This window comes from Schistosoma haematobium, chromosome 3, assembly GCF_000699445.3.
Source record: "Schistosoma haematobium chromosome 3, whole genome shotgun sequence".
Lineage (NCBI taxonomy): Eukaryota > Metazoa > Platyhelminthes > Trematoda > Strigeidida > Schistosomatidae > Schistosoma > Schistosoma haematobium.
Genome location: NC_067198.1, coordinates 29338227 through 29356507, shown reverse-complemented (window position 1 = coordinate 29356507; position 18281 = coordinate 29338227). Strand labels below are relative to the sequence as shown.

The window sequence follows — 18281 nt, the reverse complement described above, 5'->3', positions numbered from 1 at the left end:
TCAATCAATCGTCTCAGACTTCATTGTTCCTTCGTTTTCATACCAATAATCCTCTGTTTTCGTTCTCTTTTCTTCAATCTTCTTAACCTTCTGACATTAGGCATTTCACTTTCTACTGATGATATATCTGTCAACATCAGCAGCATACACACAACAGAACTTCCTAGTAATCCCATTTGTTGTAGCCACTCATTTATAATGTCTTCTCTAAAATCCTATATAAACCGATCGTACGTGAGCATCGGGTACTGGGATTAGCTTCGTGACCTCGAAATCTCTCAAACGCTTCTGATTGACTCGTCCATAAATTATAGTCTCGTCACTTATCAACATCAATTAATTTTAGTTCAGAAAATTTGTGACACGTTCAAGAATTATATCAAAAGTACATTACATGATATTAACATTTCCTTATTTAATTACAGAAGATAATTTTCCTTCATATATTTTGTCTTTTTCCGTGCATGGTACAGTGTAATATCTTTAAAGTAGACTATCTATTCAAAAAATAATTTCTTCAGTTGAATACGTGCACATTTTGTAAAGAACAGTGTTTTTACAAGAATAAAATTAGCTGTTGAAACTTAGGTATTTAATTGGAATTAAAGTTGCTTTTTCATTATTATGTGCGAACCTTATTATTTATGGATAAAAGACATCACTTAAAATAAATTACAATACAAGTTACAACGTTGGGATAAAAACTGTTGAAATCTAAACGATTTTTTTCAATTTCAGATGGGTTTTTTGGATATTATAGTAATTTCAATGGTTAAGATCATGAGTCAGTTGAAGCTAGGCCACCATGGAAAACCTGGGAGCACTGGACGGCCATTTCGTCCTATTGTGGGACTCATCAACAGTGCGCATCCACTTATTTTAACTATGGTCTAGTATTATTGAAGAAAATTTCTATCTGATTTATAACTTAATCATAATCCTTATATTGTAAATCTATTAAACTGTATATAATAGAAGGAATGAATCATCATATGAATACCTTTCAATGCATTCTAAGTAAAACTCTTACAAGTTACAAACACATCAAATACATTTAACAACTACTTGTATGTCTCACATATCTTATTGAAAATTATTCTTATATTTTTATAATCATTAAACTGAATGTTTTTTCATTACAAAAATTGTTTATTTTGCCAAGCTATTATTTTATAATGAAATAATAAAAGCAACATTTTAAAATATCATTCTTATCAGTTCTTGAGTACACTACAGATGTTATGTACCTACTTACTTACTTACGCCTGTTAATCCTCGTGAAGGAACATAGGCCGCTCACCAGCATTCGCCATCCAACCCTGTCCTCAACAATCCTCTCCAGTTGTTATTCATCCTTTTCATATTTGCTTCTATTTCCCGACGTAATGTGTTCTTTGGCCTTCCTCTTTTCCGCCTTCCTTCAGGATTCCAAGTTGGGGCTTGCCTCGTGATGCAGTTTGATGATTTGCGTAATGTATGTCCTATCCATTTTCACCGTCTTTTCCTAATTTACTCTTCAGCTGGAAGCTGGTTGGTTCTCTACCAGAGAAGGCTGTTGCTGGATGTATCCGGCCAATGGATGTTGGGTATCTTGCATAGACAACTATTTATAAATACTTGTAGCTTCTTGATGGTGGTTGTAGTAGTTCTCCACGTTTCAGCTCCGTACTGTAGAACTGACTGCCTTGACGTTCGTATTGAAGATTCTGATTTTGATATTGGTTGAAAGTTGTTTTGAGTTCCATATGTTCTTCAATTGTAGGAATTTGTCCCTTGCTTTGCCAATCCTTGCCTTTTCGTCTGCATCTGAGCCTACTTGTTCATCGATGATGCTTCCCAGGTATGTGAAGGATTCTACATCTTCCAGAGTTTCGCCATCAAGAGTGATTGGATTGCTGTTCTCCGTGTTGTATTTGAGGACCTTGGATTTCGCCTTGTGTATGTTGAGGCCTACTGATGCAGAGACTGCTGCTATACACAGATGTTATGTATATAATGTCAATTCCGTACTTCAATCAGTATCACGTTGTTTTCTTTTTATCAATATTCGATTCTTATACACTTAATCAGAAAAACTTTATTTTTTGTAGATTCGTAATGGTTAAATACTAAAATATTCATTAATTTGAAACTTACCAAAAAATAATGCGTATAATAATGTGGCTGTAACAGCTACTGCAAAACCTAATTGCCATCCCAATGATAAGCCTAATATATATCCTAATATACTAACAATTATAAGTGGTAGAATTCCTGGCCAAAATTCAAATCCAATTTGTGCTTGATCATAATAATATGGATTTGATTGTTTTAAATAAACTAATTCCTCTGAAATATAAATTAAGATGAAAAGAAAAAGAAAAGATGAAACTTTCAAAATCACGTGATCATTTTGCAGAATTTGGTAATTTTATAAAATTTACGAGAAGAATCTACTTTTCTCTAAGGAATAAGTTTACTTATTAGTAGTATTGTTGGGGTGATCGAGAGGATTGCTTGCAAATGACAAGCAAGCATCAGGAAACACTAAGAAGCGTTTCATTCAATTAGCGTTCACTTGAAGTCTTAGCCAAAAATATCAAGGAAGCGAAGCGTCACATGCAGAGGCTCTGATTGGCTGGCTGCTACACTGCTACTATGTTTAGTAGCATTCCAGAATCTTCTAGCAACCCAGGGACATTTAAAATATTATAAAAACTCTGTATTTTCTGTATTAAAATGAACCTTGGAGTAAACTACTTCTTGCATACTTTGAGTCTTCTCTCTCGTGTTCAGGTCACTGTATAGTTCTAGCTTGGGGGTTACAGAATAGCTTAGGAGACGAATATAGCGTTCAATCCGCAAGACTTATCAAGTATTTACTACATATCCTTTTTTTCTGATTATTCCTGGTGCACATTTTATGTAGATTAGAACAAAATATGATAGATCATTGAATTTATAAAATCATTTAAGCAGAATTAATTTTTTCCATTTGAATTCATCTTCAGAAAATGCATAAATAGTCATGCATAAAAACAATATAAATTGATAATATTTTATGATCTCAGTCAATATTGAATCTAAATAGTCAAAACATATCGCTTAGCAGACTGGTTATTAGACATACATATGAACAACGTAGTTTATTTTTCAGTACTGTGTAGAATTTCAACTTAAAGTTATATGCAGAGATGGATGGTAACCAGTAGTGGTAACTACCTGCGATTCGTCAGTTGGATGTACTTGCATCCCCCACTTGATGTTCACTCCAGGACTCGAACATGTTGCTGTCCACTTCAAATGCCATTACGATTTCCACTTAGGTACTAAGTCCAGATATCCGCTAGTTTGTGTAATCGGGTGAAGATTTAATTCATTTTGTACTGTTCGTTTGAATAAAAGATTGAACAATTACAGTCCTGCACGTCAATCGGAAGATTCAATCAAGCAGTATTAAAACAAATTGAAACTTCGCCACATTGCACAAGCTAGTCGCTATCTGGACTCAGTAGCTAAGTGGAAAAAGCGTTAGAATTTAAAGCGAACAGTTCTATAAATGAATAATGTATTTGTAATATCGCAATGAGTAGAAAAATCAGATTTCCTGAAGTTTCGTGACTTATTGTAAGCTACTTCTTCAGCGAATAAATAAACAAATATTACCTGAAGAAGTGGCTTACACTAAGTCACGAATCCTCAGAAAATCTAATTTTTATACTAATTGGGATATTATAACCATATTATATATTTATAACAATCTATCCAGTCCTCAGTTTATTCGAAATTATCAAATCCAACCTTGGTAATGATACCTACAAATAGTACTGTGTTCGAGCTGTGGAGTAAACATCAATTGTGGGATGCCGTTACATCCATTTGACGAATCTCAAGTAGAACGAAACGTGCCTTCTGGATTCCTCTTTTAACCATCATTCATCTCTGCTTATATTGCTTAAGATTTAGCGCAATATCGAGTCAGTACTCACGGAATGAACCTATAGTTTTAAGAGATGGATCAATTGCAGTCCTAAATATCAGTGGGAAGATTCAAACAACCATTACAATAGTGAACTAAAAATTATTTGTCTCGATTTTTTTTTACTTATAAATTTTAAGCATTCCAAAATAGGACAGAAACGTAAATGATTTTGACTGATACTGAAGTTACATACTAAACATTTAGTCTGCAATTGTTGTTTTATCCACTATTCTAAAAGATGCTTGCCAGAATACTTATGTTGTCTTTGACGACAAATCGATTGGCATATTATATTCACTTAACTTATAAACTCATTAAATTAATAAAAGAAAAAAAAATTGGATGTACACTGGATAGATTTTGTTGATCATAACATTAAATATGATATGAACAATTGGTCTATTCATATATTTATAAGAATTCACGCATCAATAGTTATAGCAGTAAGATGAGTATATTTTGAATGTATACGTATCATAACACAGCCATTACATCATTAAGATAATTAATGGATAATAGACATCGTATGGTTTGAGGTTGAATTTCTTTAATCATACACTTGACATAAGTTTTAGAACCATTAAATCAAAATAGGGGGCAATGGATGATTGATTATTCTTCATTTAGAATTTCTCAGAAATTTGTACTCTTACTTAATGTATAAACTCAGCTTTTTGCTTAACCAATCTACTTTTAACTGTTTATAACCTACGTTATGAAAATTTATAAAAACTTCAATTATCAAAACCGCTAAGGTTTTCGAAATAATCAAACATTTTACTGTCATCAATAATGAATAAAAATTTTTTAAATCTATCTCCTAGCTATTAACAATATGTTTACCAAATTGAGTGAAACCACTCAAAATGCTTATGAACATACAGATATTAAGATAATCAACTCACCGCCTAACTTTTGTACATAATCAGTAGATGATCCAAAATTACTAAACAATCCAACCATTATGGGTAGAATTGTATGAGGGCACAATAACATACTGGCTAGAGAAGTTAAACAACCTTGTTGGAAACTTTCAAGTGTATTTAATCCAAACTGACAGTGTTGTCCATTATGCTTGTTACCCCCTATGGTGTTTGTGTTGTATGACGGAAACATTTGAGATTTAGTTGAGTTCCAATCAGTAGGTGGTTCAGTCATACCATTGAATCCATAAGGATGATAACTGAACAAATGACAGTCGTTTGCAGCTAAATCAAAAATAAAGGATAACAACATACGAAATATATTGTATATGACATAACAAAACAAGGTGATAGTTGTTTAAATTATCTGAAGGTATTGACTTAACCTATGATATTAAAAGAGTCATTTGTTTTGGGATGCACTTAGAAAAATCTTTCTTCTGCTAATTAAAAAAAAAATTATTATCTTGGTAATTAACTGTCAAAGTACCTGTAGTCTACACAATGTAACCAGTTTATATGATAAGCAAGAATGAAGTCAGATGGTCAGGGGTCAGGTGTTAATTTACTTTTAATTGCATGACTTACGAAATCCGTATTTTTAAGTCATTCACCAACCAGATTTTTATGAATATTTATTCCTTTGTTTGGTAATTCATATACAACGATGTTATTTTATAAAAAAGAAAGTATATTTCTCTGGCTAGTAGTTTTGCCTTTGATATCAGTTCATTCAGTGGTAACCCCGTATTGCAAACAGTCATCATTCCACCAAACTATTGTATTTATTTTCATCTGTCGACCAGTAATTCTATTCATTCAATCCAAAACCTGTTCACAGAATTATCAATTTCCTCCTCGACATAACAAAGGAGACGAGAATTAACGATTAACTACAACGATGTCTTAGGTTGCAGAGAAATTTAGCCTCTCATTATGTTTAGTGAATTTCTTATCAATATCTATTAAACCATTTCATAGTTTACTAGATAATGAACAATAACTAAACTGTTAGATATGAATATACATGATAAAGTGTCATAAAGTTATTTCAGCACATTTTCCGTACACAATCCATTGCTAGCTACAATATAGAGACAGAAGATCTCAAAGCTCATTATATGTGACTGTTTTGTTTACACTTCAGTACAATAACCAATAGCATTAAAGTAAATTAATTATCTCAGTAGAATTAATCACAACGGTTTATACTTCAAAGCTAATAAGCTTTAAATATCTAAAATTCAAAAGTGACTAAATTACTTACCATTTTATTAAACATTTCTTCATGTTTAACGAAAGAATAACTGCCCTTTCACTATCTATACTCCTAATACTCCTACAACAACAACGACTCCACCTCCTCTTCTTCTTCTTCCTCCTCCTCCTCCTCCTCCTCCTACTACTACTACTACTAACAATAATGGTAATAATTTGTAAACATAAACAACAACACGTCTTTATAAGGAATATCGTCGGGCTTTCAGATGTACTCTTGTTATTATGTATGACATATAACACTAAAGTAGTTTTTTTAATCCATATTTCAAGGCAGTCACACACGGAATAATAAATGAGTTCAGTTGATGTGGTGAAAAGACGAAGTCTATCAGACATGTAGGATATGTTAGTGCGACCCACATCATGCATTCGCAATAGCTTTCGTCCTTCTATTGCATTATCAAAAGGGGTTAATTGTTTTAAATTATGTATATTTTGTACTTAGTTGAAGGTTGTTAAAGTTGGCTTTTATAGTAGTACTTAAATTAGATTGTGTAAGCTCGTCTTACGTTAAGGAAGAATAATATTAAAGCGAAAATAACTTTAAGTGCTCATTTTATAATCAATGTAAAGTAAAATACCTCAGTAGTAACAACTAGACAGTGATAGGTATATAGAGTTTATGATTAAAATATCAAAATAGTTTAAATTTAACATGGTTGTGGTTATGAAATCAGTGATTTTGAGGTAGCTGTCTAGATAATTAGACGTCCGCTAGATAACTACTGACAAAAATGGCAAATGACAACTTAAAAGGAGTTGGAACGTATTTCACGTTTTTCTGTGATGTATATACATAATAACCAGTAGCTGTCACAAAAAAACACTATGTTCATTATGTTTTATACTTAGTTATAAACATACCGAGACCAACAATTTCATCTAGATTAGACTTCTTAGGTTGAGAATATGTTGAGTTCATTGACTGCATTTGTCTATTATTGTACATATCTCTTTTTTGATTTAAATGCTGTAACGCATTTTGCATTTGTTCACATCTATACAAATAAGCATCCTCTGTATTAATTGGTAAATGGCGAAAATGTCTGTGATTGTTGAATTCCTTTCTATTTGGATTCGAAGTTGAACCAGATGAATCATTGGTGCATTGCATCTCTGAAAATCTTTTACCAGAATACAATTGTTCTTTATCTGTTATTCGTTTTCTTTTATCTTCATTCATGTCATGTAAGTTAGTATATGGATAATGACGTGAATTTGAATGTCTTCTAGTTTGGGAAGCATATTTTTCTTTAAGGGTATGTGAGCTTACTGGTCGCGGTTTTCTTGTGAGCTGTTTCTGAGGATAGTCAACCTCGCGATTCATACCTCGACTTGTACTAAAATCTCGACTCGTTGATGTCACAGATTCAGAAGATTGTTCTCTGCGATGACGATGTTTCATGTATCCAGGAATTGAGTTTTGTTGTGAAAGCCTTTGATGTGCATGAGTCATCGCTGAGTTGAGGTGTGAATGATGCATATTTGGATAAACCTCACTTGACCTATAAAAAATTATTATAAAAGGCATCAATAAAACTAGCTGACGTTAAATATCAGTGACTGTTTAGTTAATGGTCCCAAAATCTTACTTTGAGCCGTAAAGTCTGCCAGCTACTTAAACATACGATTATTTAATCACTAATTAAAACTCAACTCATTAAATTTAGTGATTTATTACTACAGTTTAACATTTGGATATATGTGACATATATGTCGAAGGTATTAAGGCTAAATAATTGTATTTTTTCACAGGTTGAAATCAGGATTTCTATATTCGGGAATCGAACCCATTAACTTATGTCTTTCTAATGCAGGAGTGGATGAATGATCTCATGACTTATTTTTATTTTAACTATATTGAACATATATTACAAATGGAAACACAACAAAATCGATTTTAGTGCATAGATTAAATTCTAACAAACCAATAATACTGGTTTCTACGAAAGTAAATGAGTTTTAACATTTAAGTACTATTTTAGTTGAATACTATTAAGATGTTTATCAAAATTAATAGAATCAAGCAAACTGAATTAATATTTCTAATGTACAGTGACTTGATCAAAATAATTATTAAGTTTTTGCTCAAGTTACTTGTTTGCGTATACAGATTCGACTTTTAGTAGTGATTGTCATTGTTTTTGGTCTACATTAATAGATAAATGACTTAAAGATCAACTAATTGATAAATTGAAATTCGATCTTCAAGTAAATCATCTGTGATTCGTTGTTTGAAGAATAAAATAAATTACCTATCGCATCAGAATAACAAAAATATAAATTATTTACTTTATTTGTAACAATTATCAGCGATGAACAATTTCTAATATTGAATTAATCTTGTTCATGAAAAATGACTACAGGAAGTATTGTCTACAGATTTTACTTCATTAAAAAACATGTTAAATATAGCACATTTTCATATTTGATTCATCAAGCGTCAATTACATTATTTGTGTTATAGATATTTGCATAAGAAAGATATAAACAAACTCATAGAGCTAAAACAAATCAAATACTATAGAATGAAATATGATATGTTCTGATTGGCATTTATAAAACCATATAATCACGCCAAAATGAAGATAAATTGCAGTAAATTAATCACGTTATCTAGACATAATACATATGTTCGAAGCGGAACTAATCCAAACGCTTAGTGAATTATAAAATGAAACTTCTTACTGAATATAACTAAAATTACTTAATTGAATAATAAGTAATTATATACGTGTTTATCGAACTATTATAAGAATTTTATTATCACGTCTGAGCCTGAAAATTTCAGATAAACTGACTATTGAGTAGAATGTTAATTAATAAGATAATAATAGGCATGTGTTATTTTAATAAGTAGAATTTTGAATGACTGATATTTTACAACTTAATTTTATAATCGCCTCCACAGTGTAAATAAGCATATAACCGAAATTAAATTGACAAAAGTTTACATGTTAAGGAATAATATGACAGACTATACAGTTTAATGAAAGTCGGTATAGGTCTGATTATGTTAATGTCGTATTAGTTTTGGTCGAGAAGATTCTGTGTGGGATATCACAATAAGCACTTGTGTGTATATTGGTATGCATGAAATGTATAGAATTTGTAGTGTGAAAGAGTGGAGTTGAAATTTGTACGCCCTTGTATTGGTGATGTGGAAAATTAGTGGAATTAAATGTGGTCCATTGAATAAACGATAGAAGTTGGATGGATGGTCAAATTTTCTTTCTTACTGAGGACAGAGAAATTTACCGTTGTATATAACGCTTCATATACTTCCTTTTACAATTAGACAACACTATTCCGAAATATTTTAATATTTTTGATATCGCTTTAGTGGTTGTTAGAAATAGCATATATTGCTTTTACCAATTTGATTTGTAGATTTGCCAGTGCTACAGGATTAGTAGGAGCTCATTTTGTGAAGCTCAGGTGTTTCTTAGCATGATTCGAGATTTCATTCAGGCATTCCAATATTGTAAGCATTTGATTCTGACCAACTTCTGTCGTTTATTCAATAGAGTACATTTAATTTTATGAATTTTCCACAACCCTACTCTTTCACACTACAAATTCTATACATTTCATGCATACCAATATACACACAAGTGCTCATTGTGATATCTCACACAGAATCTTCTCGACCAAAACTAATACGACATTAACATAATCAGACCTATACCGACTTTCATTAAACTGTATAGTCTGTCATATTATTCCTTAACATGTAAACTTTTGTCAATTTAATTTCGGTTATATGCTTATTTACACTGTGGAGGCGATTATAAAATTAAGTTGTAAAATATCAGTCATTCAAAATTCTACTTATTGGGATAACACATATATGGCATTACTATATTATCATTATTATTGCCAATATTATCATGTAATTAGTTAGTAAGACTTATTTCCTTGTTTATACTCATCTAATGTTTAATCTTGTTTTGTTAATTATTTTTAATGAAAAAACAGTTATGTACATATGTTGTTATCATATTAATGACTTGTTAAACACATCTTAGAACATAATTAATCCATTTTTTTTATTGTTTTAACAATCGACTTAGAACAAAACATGTTTCTCTTAATCATAAAATACATTATAATATGAAATATGAAAGAAAGGGGATTGTTTCAAATTGCTAATCTGTTTAATCGTTTCTATGGTAGATACAGAAAATAAATGACTCTATAAACCTGACTGTCAATAACCAATTTACTGTTAAGTAATATTTTGAAATTTATTACAATTTGAATCTCCATATTTTAAAACTTGTAATCCCGTTCAACAATTAAGGGAGCCTGGTGACTATTCGGGTGGAAAAGAGCATTTGAAAAGAGTATGGGAGTTGACACTGGAGAATATGTGTATACAGTACCATAGTACTATGCGGAATTAACTTGAAACACACTACGTAATGCATACGTATTTCTATGTGCGCTTGTGTTATTTGTACACTGAGAAGAACATGTTCATTATGAAGTGTTAACTAGAATATTTTCCTTGAGTATCTCATTTCAAATTTTGTTTTTTTCGAAAACAGTGAAATAACCACTATAAAGTAGCAAAACGATTCTTGCATTTTAAATATAAATGAGTCACAAATAGCTGAGCCAAAAGCTTTTTGAAAATGGTCTTTAACAATCTTATTAAAATAAGTCAATAAGTATTCGAAATTTCTTAAGGAAATTTTCCTCAATAGCTTAAAATGGGACTAGCCGAAGATAAAGATAATCAGAATACAAGAATTTATAATAGGATTCAAATAGATTTATATTTTCCTTCAGACGTTACGTAATTGATCGTTTCATTTCAAATATGTTGATAGATAAGTGAAATAATCATTTAGCATGTACACGTATTTAAGACTGTAGTAAATCATAATAATGTTAACCAAATATGCTGTTTCATAAGTTATCTCTTGAAAGTGATATCAATTACACAGATCCTCGAAGAAAGAATAATACTGATGAACAGATAAAAGTTTATGGTCATACCCAAAATAGATCTAAAGTATGTCACGATACGTCAACTTTATAGGTTTTATTTTTATTGATCAATAGTCAAATTCAAAAATGTCTGAAACAAAGTAGTTGTCACTATTGATAATTCATTAGCTTACTGTTTAATGCAGTATAAAAACAACTAGCTCATGCGGATGGCTACTTAAGTAGTATGCTCGCCCCTCATTCCATTCGGAAAATTATTCACTTAGATCGATTATGTCATTGTTGTTTCATTGAGACTATCGGATTCAACTGTTTTACTAGATATCTGCCTATAATCACCTTCTTTAATCATATATTTATTTATTAAATACTGATTATTGTTAGTATAAAGGGTTTGCAGAGGTAGTTTTCGTCAAGTCCCAACGTCGAATATGCACCCATTGAGAACCAGAAAACGCCAAGTAGCCGTTTTACTATTCAGTGTAGTTCACCTATGATATAACCACAAATTAAGAACTGAATCTTGCACACAAACTTATACCACTGAACTGACATCAAACGGCTAATTTAGTCGTCTTGTGATTTTCTCCATATATCATTCAACACTGATGATAATGGTTGTTTTGCATCTAACGTGATCAAAGTTAATCAGTCGCAGATTCTCGAGAATTTTTTAGAATATTAGTAGCCAGTGAGCACATGATTTTGTAACCAAAACTGCAGTGGTTTAATTCCAGGAATGTTTAGTGTAGCTAATATTGTATTTTCGGAAATTCAATGTTTTTGAAAAACGTTGCTTATGCTAGAGTTTATAAGCTCAAATTATACACTAATTCGGAAGTAGTCATAAAACAAATACCGTTGTTATTAACTCTATCAGTGGTATAATTAAGTCAAGGGAAAAAACACAACAAGGAAGCATAATTATACAAAGTTATAAATAAAGTGTTCAAGAATATTATCAGTTAGAAACTTATTTCCACTTCATAAATGAGTTTTTTTTTCATTTTTATGCAGCTACGTAAATCAGGTTTAAATGTGTTCATATAGAATAACTCTTAAAAGATTTATTGATCAACAAGTCAATAGACTTATATAAGAATGTTTAATTCACGAGATTTATGGTATTTTCACATTAATCCATTAAATATAAAACAGTTTACTTGACTATCCTTTGATGTCGACAGACTTTCTTGTTTAAATGATTTATAAGCAAAGATGGATTAAGGCAATATCGAGGCAATGCGTTCAGTATGCACATATGCCAATAAGCGACTGATCAGTTGCAGTCCTAAACATCAATGGGAAGATACAAACGAACAAGACCAAGTGAATGTAAATGATATACAGTTACCAGTATATTATACATGTTTCTGTCAAAATCAGTGTATTGAAAAATACTAGCAATTCTCTATGTAACAGTTCACATTATCCAATAATGTTGTTTATTGAACTGTGAGACAACGTAAAGATGAACACATTTGAAGTACAACTAATCATGTTACGCATTTAACAATTTTCCGTGGATTGGACCGACTAAACTTCAGTATATGTACTAAAACGTTTGTTATATACAATCGTCCAGAAATAAGTGACTAGTAGTCCTGCTTATATTTAACAGTGTTATAGCCCAAAGCCGCCAATCAGAAGCAGTGAATTATCGATCGGACCAAGGACGCGTAAAGCATGCACGAGAAGCCTAGAGCCCTGATTAGTCCTGCTTTCCACCCAGCCAGCTAAGTTCAGAATACCAGTCTCAGCTTCTGCAATATGAATCCTTATATTTCAAACATACTGAGTTTATATACCAATCAGACAGATCACACAGTGCTAATAAAATATAAAACAACATTTGTACAAGGATTAGCCAGATGTGGCTGTGAATGAGGGAGGCAGTGACTAATAGACAGGGCATAATTCAAGAATGGTAAAACGTATAATAATGGTTCATAGGTCAAAATAAAGTTTATAATAAGAGGAATATGAATAGTTTAGTTATTTAACAATTATACGATAAAAATATACGTTTAGTATTGGTCCAAAAAGGATCCCAAAGTTACCATTCATTATGTTTATCGGGTACTAACAAACGGTCAACAATGCGGACTGATCATAGACGAACATTGGAAATTAGAAACCACCGGATGTCTATTTCGTCCTCCTTAATAAGGTGCATCCATGAAACTTCAGGAATAGAACCCGAGAAATTCAGGTCTATCTGAATTACTGGTAAGCCTGTACAAATGTTGAATAATGCAGAAGATTGATTACTTTGGGAAATTTAATTCTTATTGTATTTCTTATCTAGTGCGTATGACGGCAGATTTAATCAAACTGTTTCAGTAATTAAATAACTATGAAAGTTAACTATGTGAATTTGCATAAAGCCTACATTTTGTAATTTGTAATAACTAAGCAAGTTGTTTACATAATTCAAAGTAATTACTAGCATACTGTGTAAATTCTTATTAAAAATGGTACTGTTGAGTGTGATAACAAACTAAGATAAATGTTGATTTCGACTTCATTCTATCCAAGAATAAACCACAGTCGAAACCTAGCTTAATTTACAGTGTTCATTTTATGAATAGAAATATCCTTATGTATTTTGCTTTCGTTACAATCTTCTTATTTTAATTTTTGATTTCTGTTTGTTGTAACAAACGGATCATATTTGTACTTGCGACACATCGGAAATTACATGATTATTAAACTCTCTTAGAATAAGCGTAGTGTATAATCCATCAAAATCACTTTAATCAATTCTAAGTAAATCAAATAATGAAATAATAAAAGAGGAAAACTGAAATTCATTAACGAAATGAAGTGCTTTGAAAAACTAGCCTTCCTCTTCATCACCGCTTGAATAAAAACAAGCCAAATGTCAAACGCAAAGTGCACATTATTTTAAATTAAGGCACTTGAAAATTTCTGAACATATATTGACCTGAGAAATCATGAACAGAAGGAATGCAATCAAAACCAATCAACCAGCATTAAATAAATTTATCGGAATCGACTCAATTTATCAACTAATTATTAAAATTATGAACAACTATTATGTCACAAATTAGTTCAGAGAAGAAAGTATTCAAAACAAACATTCGAACAATGACAGGTGAAAGATCAACAACGACTAACGAAAATCAAGGGTCACAAAATGAGTTATTAGTCACGTTGAGAAAAAGTCGAATTGATCAATCTTGTCTAAATTTATACTGATGATGTCTAGAATGTCAATGAAAGTTATACGATCAAACCATGCAGCTCAGAAAAGGAAACTCAAATAAGACATACGTCTGGGTTTCCAATAATTGTCTATTAAGAAAACAGCAGTAGTATAAATATTTAAACAGCTCCTACCATTTAGAATCTTAATTAATTTAATTACACATGATTACCAGTTTTCCTAATAAGGTAATATATCAACGAATCACATGAGCATTCGTATAGGTTTAAATTAATGAACTCACTGAAAAACCAGATAAGTGAAAGTATAAATTTATTGTCAAATCGATACGAAATGGATCTTTATTTCTGAATTTATTCACTTCATTTACACTAACACCGATATTGTGGAAACTAGTGATTGATTGTAAGTTCAGCAACAAAAAGCGTACACAAAGTAGTGATCAAGAAGTATTTTACCATAAACTATTTGACAGTATACCGATAAACATTTGGATTTCATCTTGCTATATTACAGCTTCAAATGTACAGTATGAAAGCAACTTGCAAGCAATACTAAGTAATATGTTCTTATTATGCTTTGTTATTGATAGTTTAAATAAATCTATAAGCTTACTGACTAAATAATGTTAAATACATTTGCTTTACAATCATCTGTTTATGATAACCTTTGTTTTTTTAATAAAAACTTTGAAGACAAATGCTGATTCAGTATTTGAATGGTCGGTTTAAGAAGTTTTGATGCATACATCTATAACAAGTTACATAAGAATTTATTTAATAAGTACTAGGATAAATCTTCGATCTCATTTTAATTATCGAGAGAAAAAAACTGAAACCAGCGATGTCTTTATTCTTTACTTATTATTAAACCTATCTTCGCTACTCATTAGGTAGATTATAGTTTATTCATTTTGTCAGAAAAACTTTGAGTACAGAATGTTAAATTAATCGTATATCTATATTGCTTACTTTAAGTTGTATATAGTTGCTATTTAGGAATCATTTTGTTGACTGTTCAACATCCAAATACCAAAGTTTAACAACACTGAAAGTCAACTTGATTGATATCATCATTATAATATTCCACATTGCATTATTCCAAACATACGCCAAATAAACAAACAGTTTGATTTTAGATATATTTATTCGGTAGTAAAAGTAACTGGTATGCTAAAAATGAATTTACTTCCAGTTATTTTTAACTGGTCGATACAACATTTCTGGGAATAAGAAAATGTTCATATTTTATCACCAACAAAATAAAAACCAATCAGGTATACTAGTTTGTTCATCTATTTCTCCTCCCCTCCCCATAGTTGGTCTTAAATTTTAGCCTGAAAAACGGAATAGTGAGATAGACAGGGTTTAGACATATCCTAACTAGCAATTATGGACACGTTTCTATCATATATATATATATATATATATATATATATATATATATATATATATATATATATATATATATATATATATATATATATATATATATATATAGGATAAATCTCTCGTCAGTTCAGAAACTATCATAAAAAGAATAATTGATGCTCGCTAAATCACAGAAGACCTATATAGGCTTATATACGTTTATATATTTATCCTTTCTATAAGATCTTATAGAAAGGAAATCCGATTATAGATAACCACCTACGAATATTTATGTATAATTTTCGATTTTGTGTCTATAACGCTGGTGACAGATTTTTAGTCTATAGAATCAATAGTTAAACGTAATCGGATTCGTTGGTATTTTTACAACCAATTTTCTTCTACCATTGAATCATGAAAACAAACGAGTATACCCATGAAATAATAATAACAATGATAATAATAATAATAATAATAATAAAAACAACAGTTCTATAAATAACAATATGTGATTTTTAAAGGATACTTATGAGATGTTCCATTTAACTGAAGAAATTTTGTACAATCTTTTTTTTAACAAACCAATAATACACAGATTGAAATCATGAGTCAATTGAAGCTAGACCACTATGGAAAACCTGGAAGCACTGGACGGCTGTTTCGTCCTAGTATGGGACTCCTCAGCAATGCGCATCCACTACAATAATATCATTCTTATTTACTAAGAAAATGTCATATTAGAAAGCAAAACAAAACATAGAATCAGATCTAACTTGTCATGTTTTAATTTATGTGTTTCATACAGTTTTAGTAAATATTAATTCACTAGGTCAGTGATCAGTTATAATTCGATAAGTGATCAATTATATTAACGTTATTCACGAATTCTATTTACATATTAGAATGTAGATGGTTCATTTAACTAAATAATCACAATAGATAGTATGTGTGAATATTTTTCAGACAAAAACATCAAATTAATCATTTAATGCATTTACTTACTTACTTACTTACTTACTTACTTACTTACTTACTTACTTACTTACTTACTTACTTACTTACGCCTGTTAATCCTCGTGAAGGAACATAGGCCGCTCACCAGCATTCGCCATCCAACCCTGTCCTCAACAATCCTCTCCAGTTGTTATTCATCCTTTTCATATTTGCTTCTATTTCCCGACGTAATGTGTTCTTTGGCCTTCCTCTTTTCCGCCTTCCTTCAGGATTCCAAGTTGGGGCTTGCCTCGTGATGCAGTTTGATGATTTGCGTAATGTATGTCCTATCCATTTTCACCGTCTTTTCCTAATTTACTCTTCAGCTGGAAGCTGGTTGGTTCTCTACCAGAGAAGGCTGTTGCTGGATGTATCCGGCCAATGGATGTTGGGTATCTTGCATAGACAACTATTTATAAATACTTGTAGCTTCTTGATGGTGGTTGTAGTAGTTCTCCACGTTTCAGCTCCGTACTGTAGAACTGACTGCCTTGACGTTCGTATTGAAGATTCTGATTTTGATATTGGTTGAAAGTTGTTTTGAGTTCCATATGTTCTTCAATTGTAGGAATTTGTCCCTTGCTTTGCCAATCCTTGCCTTTTCGTCTGCATCTGAACCTACTTGTTCATCGATGATGCTTCCCAGGTATGTGAAGGATTCTACATCTTCCAGAGTTTCGCCATCAAGAGTGATTGGATTGCTGTTCTCCGTGTTGTATTTGAGGACCTTGGATTTCGCCTTGTGTATGTTGAGGCCTACTGATGCAGAGACTGCTGCTACACTGGTTGTCTTTATCTGCATTTGTTCATGTGTATGCGATAGGTGGGCTAGGTCATCTGTGAAGTCCAAATCGTCTAATTGATTCTGAGCTGTCTATTGTATCCCGTGTTTTCCCTCAGATGTCGAGGTCTTCATAATCCAGTCGACCACCAGGCGAAAGAGGAAGGGAGAGAGTAAACAGCCTTGTCTGACTACGGTCCTTACTTGGAATGCACTAATCAGCTGTCCTCCATGCACTACTTTGCACTGTAGTCCGTCGTATGAGTTCCGGATAATATTGACAATCTTCTCGGGAACTCCATAGTGTCGAAGAAGTTTACATAACGTCCTCCTGTCTACACTGTCAAAGACCTTTTCATAATCAATGAAGTTGATGTACAGTGACGAGTTCCACTCAATTGATTGTTCGACGATGATCCGTATTGTCGCAATTTTGTCTGTGCATGACCGATCCTTACGGAATCCAGCCTGTTTATCTCGAAGTTGGGCGTCTACTGCATCTTTCATCCGGTTCAGCAAAACTCTGTTAAAGACTTTCCCTGGTATTGACAGTAGTGTAATGCCTCTGTAGTTTTCACATTTGCCCAGATCTCCTTTCTTTGGAATCTTGATGATGTGTCCTTCTTTCCAGTCCATCGGCACTTGTTCCTCCTCCCAAATCTTTTTAAACAGAAGGTGAAGCATGTTTGTAGTTACTTCAATGTCTGACTTCAGTGTTTCAGCTGGAATGTTGTCGGGTCCTGCTGCTTTCCCGTTCTTGATTTGTCTGATGGCCATTCTGATTTCTTCCGTCGTTGGTGGATTGACATCTATAGGAAGATCTGTG

General features: G+C 31.8%; 1 protein-coding gene across 2 annotated transcripts in view; it reads right to left on the bottom strand.

Moving 5' to 3' along the window:
* MS3_00005463 (uncharacterized protein) overlaps positions 1–15708 on the bottom strand; it is an 84058-nt gene extending 68350 nt beyond the window's left edge. For both annotated transcript variants that reach the window (XM_051213535.1, XM_051213534.1), the window contains exons 1-4: positions 15283–15708; positions 7030–7670; positions 4867–5169; positions 2137–2328 (exon numbers count right to left, since the gene is read on the bottom strand). Coding sequence is in view for 1 of the 2 variants with exons in the window: in XM_051213534.1 (XP_051069523.1) it covers positions 2137–2328; positions 4867–5169; positions 7030–7648 (1114 nt within the window). In the remaining variant the exon portion in view is untranslated. The remainder of the gene's footprint in view (positions 1–2136; positions 2329–4866; positions 5170–7029; positions 7671–15282) is intronic.
* Positions 15709–18281: the final 2573 nt, after the last annotated feature.